At 45.1% G+C, this 18,350-nt stretch overlaps 1 protein-coding gene across 1 annotated transcript; it reads left to right on the forward strand.

Moving 5' to 3' along the window:
* The first annotated feature begins 1,457 nt into the window (after positions 1–1,457).
* On the forward strand, positions 1,458–16,895 carry pigc (phosphatidylinositol glycan anchor biosynthesis, class C). Its single transcript, XM_043677843.1, has 8 exons — positions 1,458–1,473; positions 3,687–3,756; positions 5,368–5,522; positions 9,825–9,937; positions 11,011–11,066; positions 12,658–12,805; positions 15,277–15,443; positions 15,915–16,895. Exons 1-8 carry the CDS (start codon positions 1,458–1,460, stop codon positions 15,976–15,978), a joined length of 789 nt encoding a protein of 262 aa, XP_043533778.1. The 3' UTR covers positions 15,979–16,895.
* The last annotated feature ends 1,455 nt before the right edge of the window (positions 16,896–18,350 follow it).

Raw genomic sequence — 18,350 nt, forward strand, 5'->3', positions numbered from 1 at the left:
GGGGCATCCCCCCTCTTCCCCAGCCTCGTATGAGGGACGCAGGAAATGGGAGGTGGGGAACGTTAACCATCTCGATGAAAGAACTGACAGTATTCTGGCTAAGTTTGCGGACGATAAGACCTTGGCTAGCCAATGTTTCTATTTTCCATTATTTAAAGCTCTCACCCAGTAAGAATGTACCCATGCCTGTCTTGACATTTTCAATTGATACACCCATAATCTGTGCAGCTTTATGTGGGGCTGAGGTTTTATTACACATTTCCTTCTCATAAAATTCATGCTCCCATGTCCCTATGAGGTCTCACCGAGTCATACAGATGTACAGAATGGAAACAGACCCTTCGGTCCAATCTGTCCATGCTGACCAGATATCCCAACCCAGTCTCGTCCCAATCTTGCCCATCCAATCTAACCCAATCTTGCCAGCATCCAGCCCATATCCCTCCAAACCTTTCGTATTCATACACCCATCCAAATGTCTTTTAAATGCTGTAACTGTACCAGCCTCCACCACTTCCTCTGGCAACTCATTCCATTCACGTACCACCCTCTGCGTGACATTTTAGAGTGATTGGTTTTCCCTGTAATAGCAACCATCCTTTGTATCTTGGATTGCCAGCAGAATTCATTGCTGTGTTGCTGCTTTGTAAATTCAGCTCCTGTATTAATCCCACATTGTGTGTACGGGGAAAGGGTGTAAACTAAGGGCTGACCAGTCTTGTATAATCAGAGTTTTCAAACCCAGGACTTAGATTGATTGGGCTGAGTTCAAAATTGGGTCAATAATCATTGAGTGACAAGAGAAAGATGGGGTGTCAAGGGGGGGAATCTCATCCACTTTGTAATATCGTTCAATATGTAGTCTCGTTACACAGGAATGAATAATATGCATTTTGTACTGCCAGAGTAATCATTTGAAGCTGGGAATCATTTGGCAGCTTGCACCTTTGATACTTTGTGTCTAGGATTGGAATGGCTATGTAGAAGACTTATTGATTCGGACCAGGGTAGATAACACAGATCAGCTCAGGTGGAGAGCTTGGAGGAACTGCGGCTTGTCTCTGAGCAAAGAAGGTTATGAGGTGATTTTTAACTGAGGTGTTCAAAAGCATGGAAGGTTTTGATAAGTTTAGAAAGTATCAAAATAATTCAGCCACTGGAAACAATTCCACCTTAAATCTAGACTGTACAGTTAGCCTCCCATAAAGGTGCACATCAAACTATCACCAATTGTTGTAAAACCCCAATGGATTTACTAACATCCTTATGAGAAAAAGCAAACTTTGCCGTTCTTTCATAGTCTTGCCTACCTGTGATTGCAGGTATTCAATAAGACAGTTGTCTCTTAACTGCCCTCTATGCCCCTCAGTTTAAGGGCCGTTGGGGAAGAGCAATAAATAAAAGCTAAGTACTGGTGGGTGTTCGTCATCTGAAATACAAAGTAATGGAGCAATGTAATGGCAGTGCCTGTCGGTAATGGAACAGAATCAATGTTTTGACCTCAATGTGATTTCAAAACTGATCAGGTGCTGGGACGTATGACAGGTTTTATGCTGCTGTAAAGCAGGAGGAGGAGAAAGGACAAGGAAAGTCTGAGAGTAGAGGATACAAGATTAAATAATGACGATGACAGGGCACAAAAGGCAAAAAAGTGTTAAGGGTTGTATACAAGGAAAAAAAAGCAAGTGTCAGGTAGCAGAATAATAAATACCTCTGACTGAAAGCGAAAAAGTAAGAAACAAAATTCAGACCAGCATGTGGCAACAAAGTAAATTCAAAATGAAGAGCAGAGTTCACAATTTGAAGATATAAAGTCATAGAGATATACAGTATGGAAACAGACCCTTCAGTCTGATTTGTCCATGCCGACCAGATATCCGAAACTAATCCAGTCCCATTTGTCAGTACTTGACCTATATCCCTCTATACCCATCCAGATGTCTTTTAAATGCTGTCATTGTACTAGCCTCCACTACTTCCTCTGGCAGCTAATTCCATACACGTATCACCCTCTGCTTGAAAAAGTTGCCCCTTAGGTCCCTTTTATGTCTTTCCCCTATACCCTAAACCTATGCCCTCCAGTTCTGGACTCCCCTGCCCCAGGGTAAAGACCTTGTCTGTTTACCCTGTCCATGACCCTCATAATTTTATAAACCTCTGTAAGGTCACCCCTTAGCCTCTGATGCTCCAGGGAAAACTGCCCCAGCATATTGAGCCTCTCCCTATAATTCAAACCCTCCAACCCTGGCAACATCCTTATCAATCTTTTCTGAATCTTTCAAGTTTCACAACAAGAATTGCACACAGAATTCCAAAAGTTGCCTAATGAATGTCCTGTAATGCTGCAACATGACCTCCCAACTCCATTACTCAGTGATCTGACCAATAAAGGAAAGCATACTGAACACTGCCTTCACTATCCTATCTACTGATAATCCACTGATCAAGTTGTTGAACCCCATGTTAAGTCCAGTAATGTGTCAAGTGCTTAATCGGAAGGTTAAGAGTTGTTCCTTCAGCCTATGTTGGCCCTCACTGGCACAGTGCAACAAATAGAGGACAGGAATGTGTGTGAGGCAGGGAGCTGGGTAATGCTGAAGATCAGGCCTGCAGACTGAAGCATGGTCAATGTTGGCTTTCAAAAGAGAATTGGATAAATACTTGAGGCAGAGGAGGAATTACAGGACTGTGGGGCGAGAGAGATGAGTGTGGGGCACATTCATTAGGTGCTTCAAAGAGCCAGCATTAAGATGATGGTCCAAATGATCTTTACTGAAAGCTTGAGGAAGATGGTAAGCAGGTCAGGCCTATACCCATTGAAGTTTGAAAGAATGAGAAGTGATATCATTGAAATGTATAAGATCCTGAGGTGACTTGATGGGGTGGATACTGAGGGATGCCTTCACCTCCCTAGTTGGAAAGAGTGGACACACCTTTAAAGCTAAAGGGTCTCATTTAAGATGTAGATGTAGATCTTGTTTTCTGAGGGTCATTTTACGCAGGATTCTCTTCTCCAGAAAGCAGTGGAGTCTGGAATATAAAATGAAGTGACTGCGGATCCTGGAAAAATCAGCAACAAGAACAGAAATTGCTGGAAAAATTCAGGTCTGGCAGCATCTATGAAGAGAAAACAGAGATAATGTTTCAGGTTCAGTGACCCTTCCTCAGAACTGATGGTAGCTATGAAAAGGTTGGTTTTTATGCAGAAGATATGAGTGGGGGAGGGGGTAAGGAGTAAACAATGGTTTGGGATAGAGCCCAAAGAGAGAGAGAAGAACAGTTGGACAGGCAAAGGAGTGGTTCACCTGGGAGAATGGCTAGCTGTTAGTGGACAATTAGCAGCTAACAATGGGTGGTGTGTAAAAGCAGATTATGTGTTATCAAGGTCCAGAGTTTGGGGTAAGGACATGGGAGAAGGTGCCACAAGCTGGAAAATGATTGAACTCAATATTGAGTCTAAAAGGGTGCAGTGTCCAGTCTGGAAGCTCAGCTTATTTCGAGTTTCGAATCACAAGAAGTGGGAAGGGTGACATTCTAAACCGGAAAGTGGAGTTATGACCACAACCAGATCAGCCATGATCTTATTGAATGGCATAGGAAACTCAAAAGGCTGAATGTCCTATTCCTGCTCCAAAGTTGGCACGTTCCTTTGATTTTATCATCATAAGCTTTATTTTCCGTTCCAGTTTATGTGCGCCAGTACCGGTTTTGGACAGTGGTGTGTGAATCCAGTGTTGTCATCCATCAGTTGTCCAGGTAAGCACACCCAACTTTACTTTGCAAGTGCAAGTTAGGGTTGCCCGAAGGCAAATTGCTGCCAGTAATGGGAATCTGAAGTAAAACCAGAAGAAGCAGGAAATACTCAGCAGGGCAGATAGCATCTAGAGGGAGCGAAACAGCATTAATACTTCAGACTATTGGCCTTTCGTTTGAACTTGATAACCTTCAAGGTGCAACAGGATTCAGACAAGTTCCAGAGATAGTTAACAGGAGGGAGGATGAGGGAAAAACCGAAGGCACAATCTTTGGCAGAATGGAAGGCAGGAGAGACTAAATGATCAAGGAATGATGCTGGAAGGCTAATGGGAAGTGGGAAAGGGAGAAGTAACGAAACAAAAGAGGGGTCCGGAGGAGGTGTGCATATCACATGCAGAATCAGACCCCACAGTTGGCCCCTCAAAGCCAAAGCAAAAAGGAACAAAATGGTTGCGCTAAGAAATTGTTGATGTTGAATCTTAAAAAGTTGTAAAGGGCCTAATTGAAAGATCAGGTGCTGTTGAGCGACCCTGCGTTGACCTTCACTGGAACATCGCTGTCAGGGTGGGATTAAAGTGACAGGCCACTAGAAGCTCAGGGCCAGATTTGTGGACTAGAATCCATTGTGCTACATGTCTTGGGTTTGCACGGCAATGTGCTATTAGATGAAGAGCCAAAATTATTTTTCTTTCGATGTCTGTTCTTGAGATTTCTTCAGCTGCCCATTGATTTGCGGGGCTGTGTTTTGGTTTTCTCAGGACTTTGTTTTTATCTCCATTTATTCTCCTTGAGATGATGTAACAATACCTTTATGTTGATGTTGAGCATTCAGACTTGCACAGAAGCATCAACACTCCATTAAATTTCAAATCACAACACACAAAACATTAATTTCCTCCACACCCAGTATTTAAATTGGCATGGAACACTACATTAATAACAAATGGCTGTCTTAAAAATAATTGACAATACTTCTCTATGTATGGTAAGGTTACAGCTCTAGTGTTGTAGTTTAAGTTTCTCTCTGTCTCTACACCTCAAGGAATTCAGTGTGTAAGATGCTTGAGATGTGGTAAAGACTTGAATGAGTGTGTTGTGGTATAAATGTTTTGGCATTAAACAGTATGACTAACAGCATTCGCTGCAATAATATCTACAGCGATTCCGTCCAGTTAATCGCTCCAGAACCTCTACAGCTTTAATGTAGAGACTCCACATCACTTGGCAAGGAATTCCTTAGCTTGGGTTTCCCTTTCTCTGTGAGGTTCCTTTAATGAAAGGTTTTCAAGTAGCTCTCTCCTTTTGTAGCCTGTCTCTCCCTTTTCTGCACTTCGTAGCTACTAACTCATCTTTACATTGCTAGTTCATCTGCACTGCAGCCTCTCCCTTCCTGCAGTCCCTCACATAATTTGTATTGCTAGTTCCATTGGCCAAACCTTGTCGATTTTTTGTAAAGTAAATTGTTTTCTTTCAATATTTTAAAACTTCTGAAAATTGTCTACTGGATCCCAAGAGCAAGTTAATTTTAAAAAGCCACATAAAAGTAACTAATGCTGATTCCACCCCTGCTGTGCTGCTTTCTCACTGCTCCACTGTTTTTTTTTCCCCCAGTGTGTGTGTATTTGTTGTCCTGTGGTGGTACATGGACCAGAGTCACCTGTCCCCTTACCGGCTCTTTACGTACGGCCTCCTCCTCTCTCTCGTCGGCTACCTCACATTTGATGTCATTGACTCGGGGGCAGGACGTAATCTCAGCGGCCGAACACGTAAGTGCAAATCCCGTGACAACTCCAAGGGCTCAGGCAGGAGGTTTGCGCCTTCTCCTGTTTAAATTTAGACCCAGAACACAGAGCTCGTGGGCTGGCAAGTGTTAGCCTGCCGGAAAATAGCCTGTACGCAAGTAAAATTCATCTGAAAACTGACCTGTCCCCAGGAGATTGAGTCAAGAGCCTTCTTCATTGATCGCTCATGCTTCTCTGTAGGGGCTCAGGGATTCCCTGACAGTGGTCCAATTGGGTCGCATTCTTGTCTCTGAGTCTAAAGGTCCTGAGGTTCAAGTCCTGTTCTAGCACACAACACATGTTGACCCTCCCACTGTGGTACTGGGGCAAAGTGGCTGAGATAGTGACCAAGGCCCTGCCTCTCTTTGCAGGTGAGCTTCAAAGATCCTGCAACACTTGGTCAGAAGAACAGCCTGATGTTTTCCTCCCTATCGCAGGATGAGGATGTTTTTTTTTTAATCAACCTGTTCAGATGGAGGAGGTGAGACTCGAACCCAGGTTTTCTGGCTTGGAGGGAGGGATATCGCCACTGCCCCAAAAGAAAGAGTTCGTTCAACATTTGAACTTTGGACCCCTCTCCGCATCCATTCAGTGGATGATCCAAAGCGGGAATCCTATTACTAAACCCTTCAGTCAGTTGACTATCCCAGGATTGCATTTATCCCTGAAATCAACATTGCTTAAGAGTGGATGACCAGGTCCTTAACAGTGAAAGGGCATCGCTAGAGGATGAGGGGAGCACTTTGCGGGTCCAAATTAGAGATTCCTTGACAGAAGCAGAAAGTACTCTTGAAGAGGACTAAGCTAAGTGAGGAGTTTGCTGTGTTATGATGACATAAAAACCGATAAAGAAAGAGAACTGCAGACATGCTCATCTGCCGTTCACCATGATGCACAACACTGTCTCCAGAGCACTTCAGGCATGCAACTTGCATTTTGGTCAGGCAAACCAGGGCAGGGCTTGTACAGTTAATGGAGGGTCCTGGAGAGTGTTGCCAAGCAAAGAGACCTAGGTGTGTACTTGCATAGTTCCTTGAAAGTGGAAGCACAGGTAGACAGGGTGGTGAAGAAGGCATTTGGCACGCTTGCCTTCATTGGTCAGAACATTGAGTATGGGTGTTGGGATGTCATGTTACGGCTGTGCAGGACTTTGGCAAGGCTGCTTTTCGAATACTACATACAATTCTGGTCGTCCTTCTATAGGAAGGATGCTTGAGAGGGTGCAGAAAAGATTTACAAGGCTGTTGCCAGGTTTGGAGGATTTGAGCTATAGGGTGAGGCTGGGGCTGTTTTTCCTGGAGCGTGAGAGGCTGAGGGGTGACCTTGTAGAGATTAATAAAATCATGAGGGGCATGGATAAGGTGAATAGCCATGGTCTTTTTCCTATGATGGGGGAGAGCAAAATTAGAGGGCATGGATTAAGGTGAGAGGGGAAAGATTTAACAAGGATCTGAGGAGTAAGTTTTTTTTTCACGCAGAGGATGGTGTGTGTATGAATGAGCTGCCAGAGGAAGTGGTGGAAGCAGGTAGAATTACAGCATTTAAAAGGCATCTGGATGGGGATAAAGATTTAACAAGGATCTGAGGAGTAAGTTTTTTTTCACGCAGAGGATGGTGTGTGTATGAATGAGCTGCCAGTGGAAGTGGTGGAAGCAGGTAGAATTACAGCATTTAAAAGGCATCTGGATGGGGATATGAATAGCAAGCTGGCAAATGGGACGAGCTCAGAATGCGATGTGTGGTTAGCGTGGACGAGTTAGACTGTTTTTGTGCTGTATGACTCTAAACGTTACAGCTTTTACACAATCCTGGGGTTTAACATGGGGAGTGGGGAAGTTTCTAGGGTAAAGTTGACGAGCCATTTGCGCAAGCACCAACTGATGAATGTCAGCACAGACTTGCCAGGGAAAAACTATGCTTGACAAACTCACTTGTGTTTTTTGATAAGGAGACTTGAGGACAGGAAATCATAAGGAAAGCTCAGAGAATGTCATTTATTGCATAGGGAACTGAGTACAAAAGCGGGACCACTTTGCTCCATTTATGCAAGGTGAGACTGCATCTAGAGTAAAAACAAAATATTGCAGGGACTATAAATATGTAATTAAAGTGTTCGAGAAAGTTGAGGTTAAAAATCATTCAACACCAGGTTATAGTCCAGCAGGTTTATTTGGAAGCACTAGCTTTCGGAGCACTGTACCTTCATCAGGTGGTAGATGTTGAACTATAACCTGGTGTTGCGTGATACTTTTTTTTTTAACTTTGTCCACCCCAGTCCAACACCACACCTCCAAGTTCTAGAGAAAGTCAGCAGGTTTGGCAACATCCTTGGACAGAAATACATTTAACATTTCAAGTGTGTGACTTCAGTGTTTTGAAGAAGTCATTCAGGACTCGACGTTAGCTGTTTCTCATTCAACAGATGCTGCCAGACCTGCTGAGTTTCTCCACATCTGGAATACTGTGTGCAGTTTCTGTCTCCTTATTCAGGAAAAGATGTAAATGAATTGAAGGCAGTTCAGAGAAGACTAATCTCTGCAATGGGTGGGTTATCTTATGAGGAAAGGTTTGGCAGGCTGGGCCTGTGTCCGTTGGAATTGGAACAGGTGGTGACTTGATTGAAAGATCCTGAGAGGGTGAAGGTGAAAAGGATATTTCCCCTTGCGGAAATCTGAAACTCTGAGTAATTGTGTACATCCATTGACCAAAGAAATAAACTTCTATCTGAGTCATGAGTCTTTGGAGCTCTTTCCTGAAAAAGTGATGACAGCAAAATCTTTGAATATTGTTAATATAGAATTAGACAAATCCTTGCTAAGCGAAATGTTTTAAGGTATCAGGTCAGAACGGTTGTGTAATAATCAAATCAGCCATGATTTTAGTGACTGGCAGAAGATGCTTGATGGGCTAAAAGACCTACTCCTAATTCTTGTGTAGGATGGTGGATGTGGAGTTTCAAAGTGTCTGATAAAGTGCCACAGTCTTGGGCGTTTCCAAAATGGGAGCCAGTGGGATAGAAGGGGCAGTGACAGTACGGATATGAAGTTGACTAAGGGATAAAAATGCAGAGCTGCAGTGGAGGAGCCACATATTGGAGATTGCCCAGGTTCACAGCACTGTTAATATTAACGAGATGGTCGCAGCAGGTTACAGTTCACTTGCGTAGATGCAGTTGCAGTGGCAATGTGCAGTTTTCCCATGCACCATGGAGTCTGAAGCTGTCACTGAAGATCCAGCTTTCCATCCATCTCATGGCTGACCAGAACACGCACGCGTGCACGTCTTTGACCTTTCATGAGAAACTGTTTCTCTCTCCACAGTTGCTGCCTGACCCACTGAGGTTTTCAAGTATTTTTTTGTTCTCCCCTCCTCTAACAAAGTGGACGTGAGGGTAAACTTCAGAAACGCAGATGACAAAAACTGGACAATGTAGTAAACATGGTCTTTGAATCATAGAATTGACACCACATTGAAGAAAGATATTGAGACATCATGCTGGACCCTCCATCATCAGTCCTTCATGCACTGCCATTCCCCTGCCTTCTCTTCATATCCCTGCTCCCTGTTTGGATGTTGAGAATATGTAGAATCATTTACGGCACTAAAGTAGGTCACTCTGCTCATTGTGGCTGTGCCTGCTTAGAGGTAAATCACCCAGCCTCCTTTTACTTTCCGGCAGTTGCTGGACAGTATATCTCTGGAAGTTACGGGGACTTCAGGTACATAACTGGGCACTTTTTTTAAAAAAAAAAAAAAAGTTGTGTTTCTACCTTTACTACTCTTTGAGGCAGGGAGTTCCAGAGCCCGACCACTCCTGAGTGAGGAAAAAACTGCTTCCCCATCTCCCCTCTTCAAGGGGTCTAGGTGGAAAGGGGCAGAAGTGCAGCAGATAGAATTTGTAAAGTGATGCATGCGACTGGAGCAACTGAAGGCAGAAAATACCATTAAAATGGAACGGTTATTAAAAAGAGGGCTGGAGTGAAGAGAGCTGGGTGTGGTAGTGCACAGGTTCTGAAAGTGACGGGGCAACTTAACGAAAGGTTAATAAGTTATTCAGACTTTATGAGAACTTGCATTTAAAAATGTTTAAAAGTGTGACCGGCATTGTTAAATGCCTTTTGTAGGTAGAAGGCCTTCCAGCTCAGGGACGTCCTTACACAGGCTAAGCCCGACTGCTGAATCCTGCACCATTTGTCGATCTGTTGTTTAAAGCGCGTTCCCGGGTGGTAGAGCATGGAGGTAAAACTGTGACATTAACCTCGATTTGTTCCAACTTGCTCTCCACAGGATGGGCTGACCTAAAGAGCACTGTCGTCTTTGTGACATTCACATATGGATTTGCTCCGATTCTGAAAACGCTGACAGAATCCATCAGCACCGATACGATCTACGCCATGTCTGTAAGTGGCGGCACAAGGGTTTACTGTGCCATCCGTCAGTGGGCAGAAGCCATTAGGGCTGGACAGGACTGTGTCACAACCTCCTTTCCTTTTACCCTTCGAGTTTTCCCTCTTCTGTCTCTTAAATCAATTTTAAAACGCTGATCCAGCTATCTATAACCCACCACAAACTCGACCCCTTGTAAATTCTGCCACACCACAACCCTCCGATATCTTTGGTCATTCAATTTCCATCTTCTGAGTTGTAAACAAGACTGTCTCTTTGAATTTACGTAACATTGCCCAACCAGCCCTCTGATACAGCACGTCTGCCCCACCACAACTTTAGTTGAGACCCTCATTTCTGCTTCTGCCAAATTTGAACTGGTCTGTTTCAACACCCTGCTGGTCAACCTTCCAACATAAAGTTGAGCTCAATGAACACCCCGCTGCCTCACAGTATTGCTACCACACCCCGCGAGGCCATTCATTCTGTTGTGTGCCGCGGTTCTCCTGAGGGCCAATGCACCTAGTTCCACTCCCCTTTCTTTTCCCTGTCACATTCCTCATTTCCAAATACTTGTCCACCTCCTGAAAGCCTCGATCGACCTTGCCTCCTCCGTTTCCTCAGGCAGCACATCCTGGATGCTAACCACTTGTGGTGCAAAAGGGTTTCACCTCAAATCTCCACTCTTTCTCAGGTGTTTGTCTGAAAGCTGAGGTCCGACACTTGTGGGAACAGTTCCTCTTCCAATCTATCTGGACCCTGTCATGTTTCACCAATCACTCCTGTACTTGCTGACCTGTCGAATCCCGGTACGCACACCTTAAAAATGTAAAAATAATAGCCAAATACTGAAAGATGCTTGAAATCTGAAGTAAGAAGAGAAATTGCTCTAGAGACTCAACAGGTCTAACAGCATCTGCAGACAGAGAAGCACAGTAAATCATTTGAATCCAATCTGACTTTTCCTTGGACAGAAGAGCATCCTTGTTTTTAAAATCCATCCCTGTGTGTTGTAATCCCAGACTGAGCTCGCTCCTGAATAACGTCTGGTCTCTCTCTGTCTCCCTGTCTGTCTCTTGTTTTGCAGGTCTTTATGCTGTTGGGTCACCTGATATTCTTTGATTATGGAGCCAATGCTGCCATGTAAGTTCTAATCGGCTGGAAATTGGTCCTTTATTACAATCGCTTTCACTTGTAGGTCAGGGTTGGCAACTTGAAAATTCCTTTTTTTTTAATAAACAAAACTTGAATCAAAGAGTGAAATTTGAACATTTCAAAGTCAAGTACTTAACAATTTACCAAATTGAACATATATTTTGTATCTGTATTCAATAAAATTCAGTATGTTTCAGTCTGAATAGGTCTAGGTGATGCACTGGGGCAGGACAAACAAGGTGGGGAATACATAATGAATGATTAGGCTCCTGGGAAGCACTGAGGATCAAAGTGAGACCTCCCAGTAAATGTCCAACAGTCAGACAAGTAGATGAAGTGGTTAAGAAGGCACAGGGGATAAAAACTGAAATTGTTGGAAAAGCTCAGGAGGAGGTCTGGCAGCATCTGTGGAGATAAATCGGAGTGAATGTTATGGGCTGAGTGACCGTTCCTCAGATCAGAATTTCAGAGCAGGGAGGTTATGCTGCAAGTGTGTGAAGGGTTGGTTAGGCCACAATTGGACTATAGTGTGCAGTTCTTGAATCAACATTATAAAAAGTTAGAGGGTGCTCACAAATGTATTTGTTTAGAGCATAATGACAATTTAATCATTTTTATCCGTAAACTGTAGCATCATTATTCACCTTTTATCCACACAATTAAAGTATGGCTCTTTATTTCCTTGACCTAGAATATTTTTGGGCTTTTTTTGTGATAATGTAATCCAATTGGGAAAGTTTGAGAGCCATACGTAACTTAAGGACTGCAGTTTGCACACCTCTAGTCGAGTTACAATCCGTTCGAGATGGGTAAATGATCTGAGTTCAGACATGATTCTCAATAATAAAGGGAGCTATTTCCATATCTAATTTGTACACCTTGGTCTCCATCCAGACTGGGCGTGGATCCCATTCCTCAGTGCTGACCCTGTCATTCTCAGTGGGGGGCAAGCATGTAGAAAAAGACTGGAAGTTTACTGAGCGTGACTGGGGCTCTTCAGTCACTTGCTCTTAGGATGTGGGTGTTTTTGGCAAAGCCAACAGTCTAATGCCCATCTCAGAGTTGTCCTTTAAGAGGATGACATAGCTGCCTTTTAGAACCGCACCTACCCTGTCTCGGCTGCAGGTGTTTGTGGTTTACCCCTCAACCAGCACCATCAGAACCGATTATCTGGATATTATTATATTGCTGTCAACAATTTTGCGTTTGCTACATTTCAACTGTGATTGCCCTTCTAAAGAAGTACTTTAGTTGTTCTGGAAGTCGTGTTGGGATGTTCTTGGAGGTGGGGAAGAGTGCTATAGAAATGCGCAAATCTTTGTGACCCCTGATGTGATGAAGTGGGATGGGTTTCGTGAACAGCTAGTACTCTCTGACCCAGAAGCAATATCTTTGCAGGAGGAATGATGGGGGAAGAGGGACCAGCCCAATATCAAAGGCGAATATTTCCATTCTGTAATATTCCATCAAATTATTTAGTGGTCAAGTTGACTGATTTGGCTCCTTCCAAGCTTACCTATGTTGCCTGTTCCCTGGCAGTTCTGTTACATTCTCTCTCTCTCTGTCGCTCTCCTTATAGCGTCTCCAGCACTCTCTCATTGAACATGGCCATCTTCGCCTCAGTGTGCCTGGCCTCGCGACTCCCCAGCTCGCTCCACGCCTTCGTCACAGTGACTTTGGCCATCGAGGTCTTCGCCCTGTGGCCCATGTTCCAGAAGAAGCTGAAGGTGCGGCTTTGTGTGGAGGACGTGCTGGGATCATGGGGTGTGAGGGACCATCAAGGTGAAGGACGAGGTTGAGGGGATGTAGAAGGGGTGGGGAAATGGAGGACTGGACGGTGAGCTCTCGGGTGTGAAGTGGAAAGGTTCTGGGGTTGGAGGGGATGCTGGAGGGCTGCGAGATTGGGGGCATATGGTGGGGGTCGAATGCAGTGGGCCACAGGTTGTGGGGTGGCTCACAATGGGTTGCCAATTGCTTCCTTATCTCTCCGCCATTGCCAATGCCCTTTGACTGTACCCTCACTCTGCTTAGTGAGAAAAAATGGGATTCCCTTTCTTTTGGCAAGAGTGAAACTTTGCACAGATGAGTCCTCCCCTCCTGTCTTGGGCGCACTGACTCAGTGTGGCTGCTAACTATGTAGTACAAGGCCCTGGGACTAACTTTATACTGGACATCCAGATGGAGCTGTGCCTATTTCAATCATTCATGGGACGTGAGCATCACTGTCCAGGCCAGCTTTTGCTGCCCATCCTTGATTGACCTGGAGAAGGTAATGGTGAGCTGCATGTGTTTGAAGGTGCTGTTTCAAAGGGCCTTGATGAGTTACTTCTGTACAATTTCGACATGTTGAAGCCAAAGTGCACCGTAGTGAAGGGAGTGAATCTTACAGGTAGTGGATGCAGTGTTAACCAGCAAGTTGCTGGGTCATACACAGTGCGGAGTCTGTATTGTTGGAGCTGCACCCATTCAGGCAAGTGGAGAGCATTTCATCCCACCCTCGTGCATCGTATGAACAGGCTTTGACGAGACAGGAGTGAAAGCAGCAATCGTGAATCCAGGTGTACTCCTGCAAGCTACTTCTGTATGGCTAGTCCAGTTCCCTTTGTGGTCACTGGGAACCACCAAGATGCTTTTGAAGCGATGGAAAAGCGATGTTTTGGGACCATTGCTGTTTGTCATTTTTATAAATGACCTGGAGGAGGGGTTAGAAGGTTGGGTGAGCAAGTTTGCGGATGATACGAAAGTCGGAGGAGTTGTAGACAGTGAGGAAGGATGTGGCAGGTTACAGCGGGATATAGATAAGCTGCAGAACTGGGCAGAAAGGTGGCAAATGGAGTTCAATGTAGCTAAGTGTGAGGTGATTCACTTTGGTAAGAGTAATAAAAAGATGGGGTACTGGGTTAATGGTCGGATACTTGGTAGTGTGGATGAGCAGAGGGATCTTGGTGTCCATGTACACAGATCTCTGAAAGTTGCCACCCAGGTAAATAGTGCGGTGAGGAAGGCATATGGCGTACTGGCTTTTATTGGTAGAGGAATTGAGTTCCGGAGTCCTGAGGTCATGTTGCAGTTGTATAAGACTCTGGTGCTGCCGCATCTGGAGTATTGTGTGCAGTTTTGGTCGCCATACTATAGGAAGGATGTGGTGGCACTGGAACGGGTGCAGAGGAGGTTTACCAGGATGTTGCCTGGTATGGTAGAAAGGTCGTATGAGGAAAGGCTGAGGCACTTGGGGCTGTTTTCATTTGAGAAAATAAGGTTTATTGGTGACTTGATAGAGGTGTACAAGATGTTTAGGGGTTTAGATAGGGTTGACCGTGAGAACCTTTTTGCATGTATGGAGTCAGCTATTACGAGGGGGCATAGCTTTAAATTAAGGGGTGGTAGGTATAGGACAGATATTAGGGGTAGGTTCTTTACTCAGCGAGTCGTGAGTTCATGGAATGCCCTGCCAGTAGCAGTGGTGGACTCTCCCTCTTTATGGGCATTTAAGCGGGCATCGGATAGGCATATGGAGGATAGTGGGCTAGTTTAGGTTCGGTGGGCTTGGATCGGCGCAACATCGAGGGCCGAAGGGCCTGTACTGCGCTGTATTCTTCTATGTTCTATGAAATGCCATTAGTAGCAATGAGGGCAATGGCAGTTGTGTGACTTGAATGTTACTTGCCACCCTTCGGTCCCAGCCAGCCTAGATGTGTTGTTCGGGTCTTAGGGCATGAACTGGTTCAGTGTTTTGGGAGTCACCGATGGTGTTGGACTTCATTCTATCAGCGACTGCCTCCACTTCTGACCCTTGTGCAAGATGGGAGGACCAATACTGTGAAACTTAATGGAAATGAGTAGCTGTCATATCAGTGTCCTTAGGTAAAAACAATGACTGCAGATACTGGAAACCAGATTCTGGATTAGTGGTGCTGGAAGAGCACAGCAGTTCAGGCAGCATCCGAGGAGCAGTAAAATCGATGTTTCGGGCAAAAGCCCTTCATCAGGAATAAAGGCAGAGAGCCTGAAGCGTGGAGTATCAGTATCCTTAGCACACCCACGCCTCCCCTGCTATAATGGTTGTACAGCTCAGCACTGGTTAATCTAGGGATGAAGAGTATGGCCAGGTGCAGATATTAGAAGCAGCTGGTGTGTTGATCAGCCAGTTCTCAGTTAATGGTATCTCTTTCTGTCTCTCTATTCTCTTGTTGTCCAGGCAATCACCCCTCGCTGTTACCTGGTGGTCACCCTTACCTTCACCCTGGCTGCCATGCTGGGGGTGCTGACGGTTTCTCTCACAGGAGCTGTACTCTTCGCTCTGCTGCTGTTAGCAGTTGCCCTGCTGTGTCCTCACTACCTCATCAAGTTACAGTCCTCGAAAGAGTAAGTGGTACTCAGCGCACCCATAGTGAGGGCCGAAATTCCAGTCAGGCTTATTCTGGTGCTGAGGGGGGGCACGGCACTGTCGGGGGGGTCAGCGCCAAGGGAGCTGACTGCGCGCGAACTGACTGCTGGGTGGTATAGAATCCTGGAGCTGAATAATCGGCTGGGAAACACTTTTGAGACCTCTGTGTGGTTTCTGAAAGGCTTGGTAAATGCACGTCTGTTTCGCGTGATCTGGTGACACGGCTGCACTCAGTGGAGCTTTGAAGCCGACCCAGTCGCTGACTGTTCATGTATGTGGAGGACAGGGAACTGGTGCGATGTTCTGCCCACGCAATCCTGGTTGCATAGCCCATCTCTGCTGTGGTGACGTGGGTCGGATGGCAGGGGGTGCTGTCTGCGCACGGGTAGGCTGGTTGCACTGACTAATGCCTGACTCCATCTTATCTCTTGTCGCTGCCTTCCCCACAGCAACATCCATGGTCCATGGGATGAAGCGGAGATCAAAGAAGACCTGTCCAGGTTTTTGGGGTGACGAGGAGGATGGGGGTTGGGCCAGCGCGTCCTTCGCTCACGTTCCTGTCTGAATCTTTCTGGGACGCTGCGGCCACGGCCGTCAATAGCACGCAAGCAGGTGTGTTGCACGTGGAGCGTCAGACCCGCTCATGTACAGGTGTCCCTTCAGAGAGTGGCCAGCCTGAAGGATTCCACCCCAGTCTGTATCCGTGCCAACACCAGGTCCTCCAACACTTCTCACCTCACCTAACACCACCTCCCCCCCCCCCCCCCCCCCCAAATAACTCGCACCCATCATCACTCCATTCATAAATTGGCTTCTTCTGATGTCAACTGGCTATTTGAATACTTGGATCATCACTCATCAGTCTTCAATCTCAAGCATGCTCTTGATGGATCTGGATTGGGTATATTACCAACACCACCCTCTTCCCAATCAAGGTTGAATTTATTTTCACTCTTCTCTTACACAGAGGAATGGGTGCAGAGCTGGGCAGGTTGCAGGACCCTGCACTGGCGCTGTACACCTGGCCATTCTAGCTTGGTACTGTCTCTACTTACCTCCCTGTTGAAGACAGTGGTAAAGAGGGTTGCAATCATGAACCTGGCTGAGGATATGAAGCGTTAAAGCTAGAGTCAATGCCAGTGACTTGCATGGAGGCAACAGCATAGAAATGGGTGTGTGCTGGTGTTTGTGTTCTCTGTGGAATACCTCTCTCTCCTTCTCTTAATCTCAACACTACGTAACCACTCCAACTCGAGGGAATCAGTGTCTGGATCTATATGTTTCTGCTGTGTTCTCGATTGGAGGAAATTCATAAGGAACTTCTGCTGATCCTGTAACAACCAGTCAGCTGAGAATCCTTCTGGGGCACGGACAAATGTCAGCTGCTGTTTCCTGGTGCTTCTGAAAGTGAATTAAATAGTTTTCTGGAAGCTTTGTTGTCAGGCTGTTGTTTTCTTCCACGATTCCTTGTCCATGTGCAGTTTAATTTAATTTAGCAAAACGTAAAAGTACATTTCTGCTACAATGCTATTTGTAATTTGTGAGCAGTTTTGATATCTCAGTCCCACTGGCTGGGGTTAAAGCGTTAAAATTATTTAGTCATTGTTTACTTGGTCTTCAGTAGAGCTTTTGACAAGGTTCCACATGGTAAAGTTATATCATATGGGATTCAGAGGCAGCTTGCCAACTGGCTACAAAATTGGCTTCACAGCAGGAGACAGTAATTGTGGAAGGTTGTTTCAGCACTGGAGCCCTGTCACCAACAGTGCTGGGTCCTCTTGTTTATTATTTTACGTGGATGACCATATAGGGGGCATGGTCAGTAAGTTTGCTGATGACACCAAAATTGGTGGCATCGTGGACATTGAAGAAGATTATCTAAGATGACAAAGAGATCTTGATTAGTTAGGTCAATGGGCCGAAGAATGGCAAATGGATTTTAATTTGGATAAATGCGAGATCTTGCATTTTGTTAAAACAAACAAGGTCACACTTTTACAATAAATGGGAGAGCAGTCAAAGTAGTTAAGAAAGCATTGAGCACATGTGCTTTCATTGCTCAGACCTTTGAGTATAGGAGTTGGAACAATCTGTTGGTGACACCTTTTCTGGAGTACTGTATCCAGCTCTGGTTCCCTTTCGAGGAAGGATATTATTAAGCTGGAGGTGGTTCGGAAGAGATTTTCCAGGATGTTGACGGAAATGGAGGGTTTGAGTTATAAGGAGGGGCTGGATAGACTGGGACTGTTTTCACTGGAGTGTGGATGATTGAGAGGTGACCTTTACAGAGGATTATGAAATAATAAGGGGTATTGATAAGGTGAATAGCAAGTGTCTTTTCCCAAGGTAGGGGGTTTCAAGACTAGGAGTCATATTAAGTTGAGAAAAGAAATGATTTTAAAGACGACAGACAATTTGTAAAAATGGTTTGTGTGTGGAATAAACTTGCAGAGGATTGGTGGATGTGGGTGCAGTTAGAATGTTTAAAAGACATTGATAAGTTTATGAATAAGAAGTGTTTGGAGGGACATAAGTCAGATTGCGCTAGTTGACTTTGGGATTATGGTCAGCATAGACTGGTTTGACCAAAGGGTCTGTTTCTGTGCTGTATGACTGAGTCTCGAAGGCAGTGGAGAGATTGAGGAAGGGAATGATGAAACTTAGAGGCATGACTGGTGTTATGAGACTCAAATTGGAGATGCTGAAAAGCAGGCTGCAGCTATCTCACAGATGGGGGAAGGCACTGAAGGATCTGAAAATCGACATGAGAATTTTAACAGCAAGGTGTCACGATGTTGACCAACAAGTGTAGGAACAGAGGGTTAATGGGACTTTAGGGGTGAATTAGAATACGTTCAGCAGAGTCCTGGATGATCTTGAATCTC

Source organism: Chiloscyllium plagiosum, chromosome 37 (genome assembly GCF_004010195.1).
Source record: "Chiloscyllium plagiosum isolate BGI_BamShark_2017 chromosome 37, ASM401019v2, whole genome shotgun sequence".
In the NCBI taxonomy this organism is placed as follows: domain Eukaryota; kingdom Metazoa; phylum Chordata; class Chondrichthyes; order Orectolobiformes; family Hemiscylliidae; genus Chiloscyllium; species Chiloscyllium plagiosum.

What these genes read in the sequence shown, in the direction of transcription:
- pigc (XM_043677843.1), top strand. An exon ending in ATACGATCTACGCCATGTCT is followed by an intron (nt 9,938 to 11,010) that starts GTAAGTGGCGGC and finishes CTTGTTTTGCAG; the next exon opens with GTCTTTATGCTGTTGGGTCA. An exon ending in TATGGAGCCAATGCTGCCAT is followed by an intron (nt 11,067 to 12,657) that starts GTAAGTTCTAAT and finishes CTCTCCTTATAG; the next exon opens with CGTCTCCAGCACTCTCTCAT.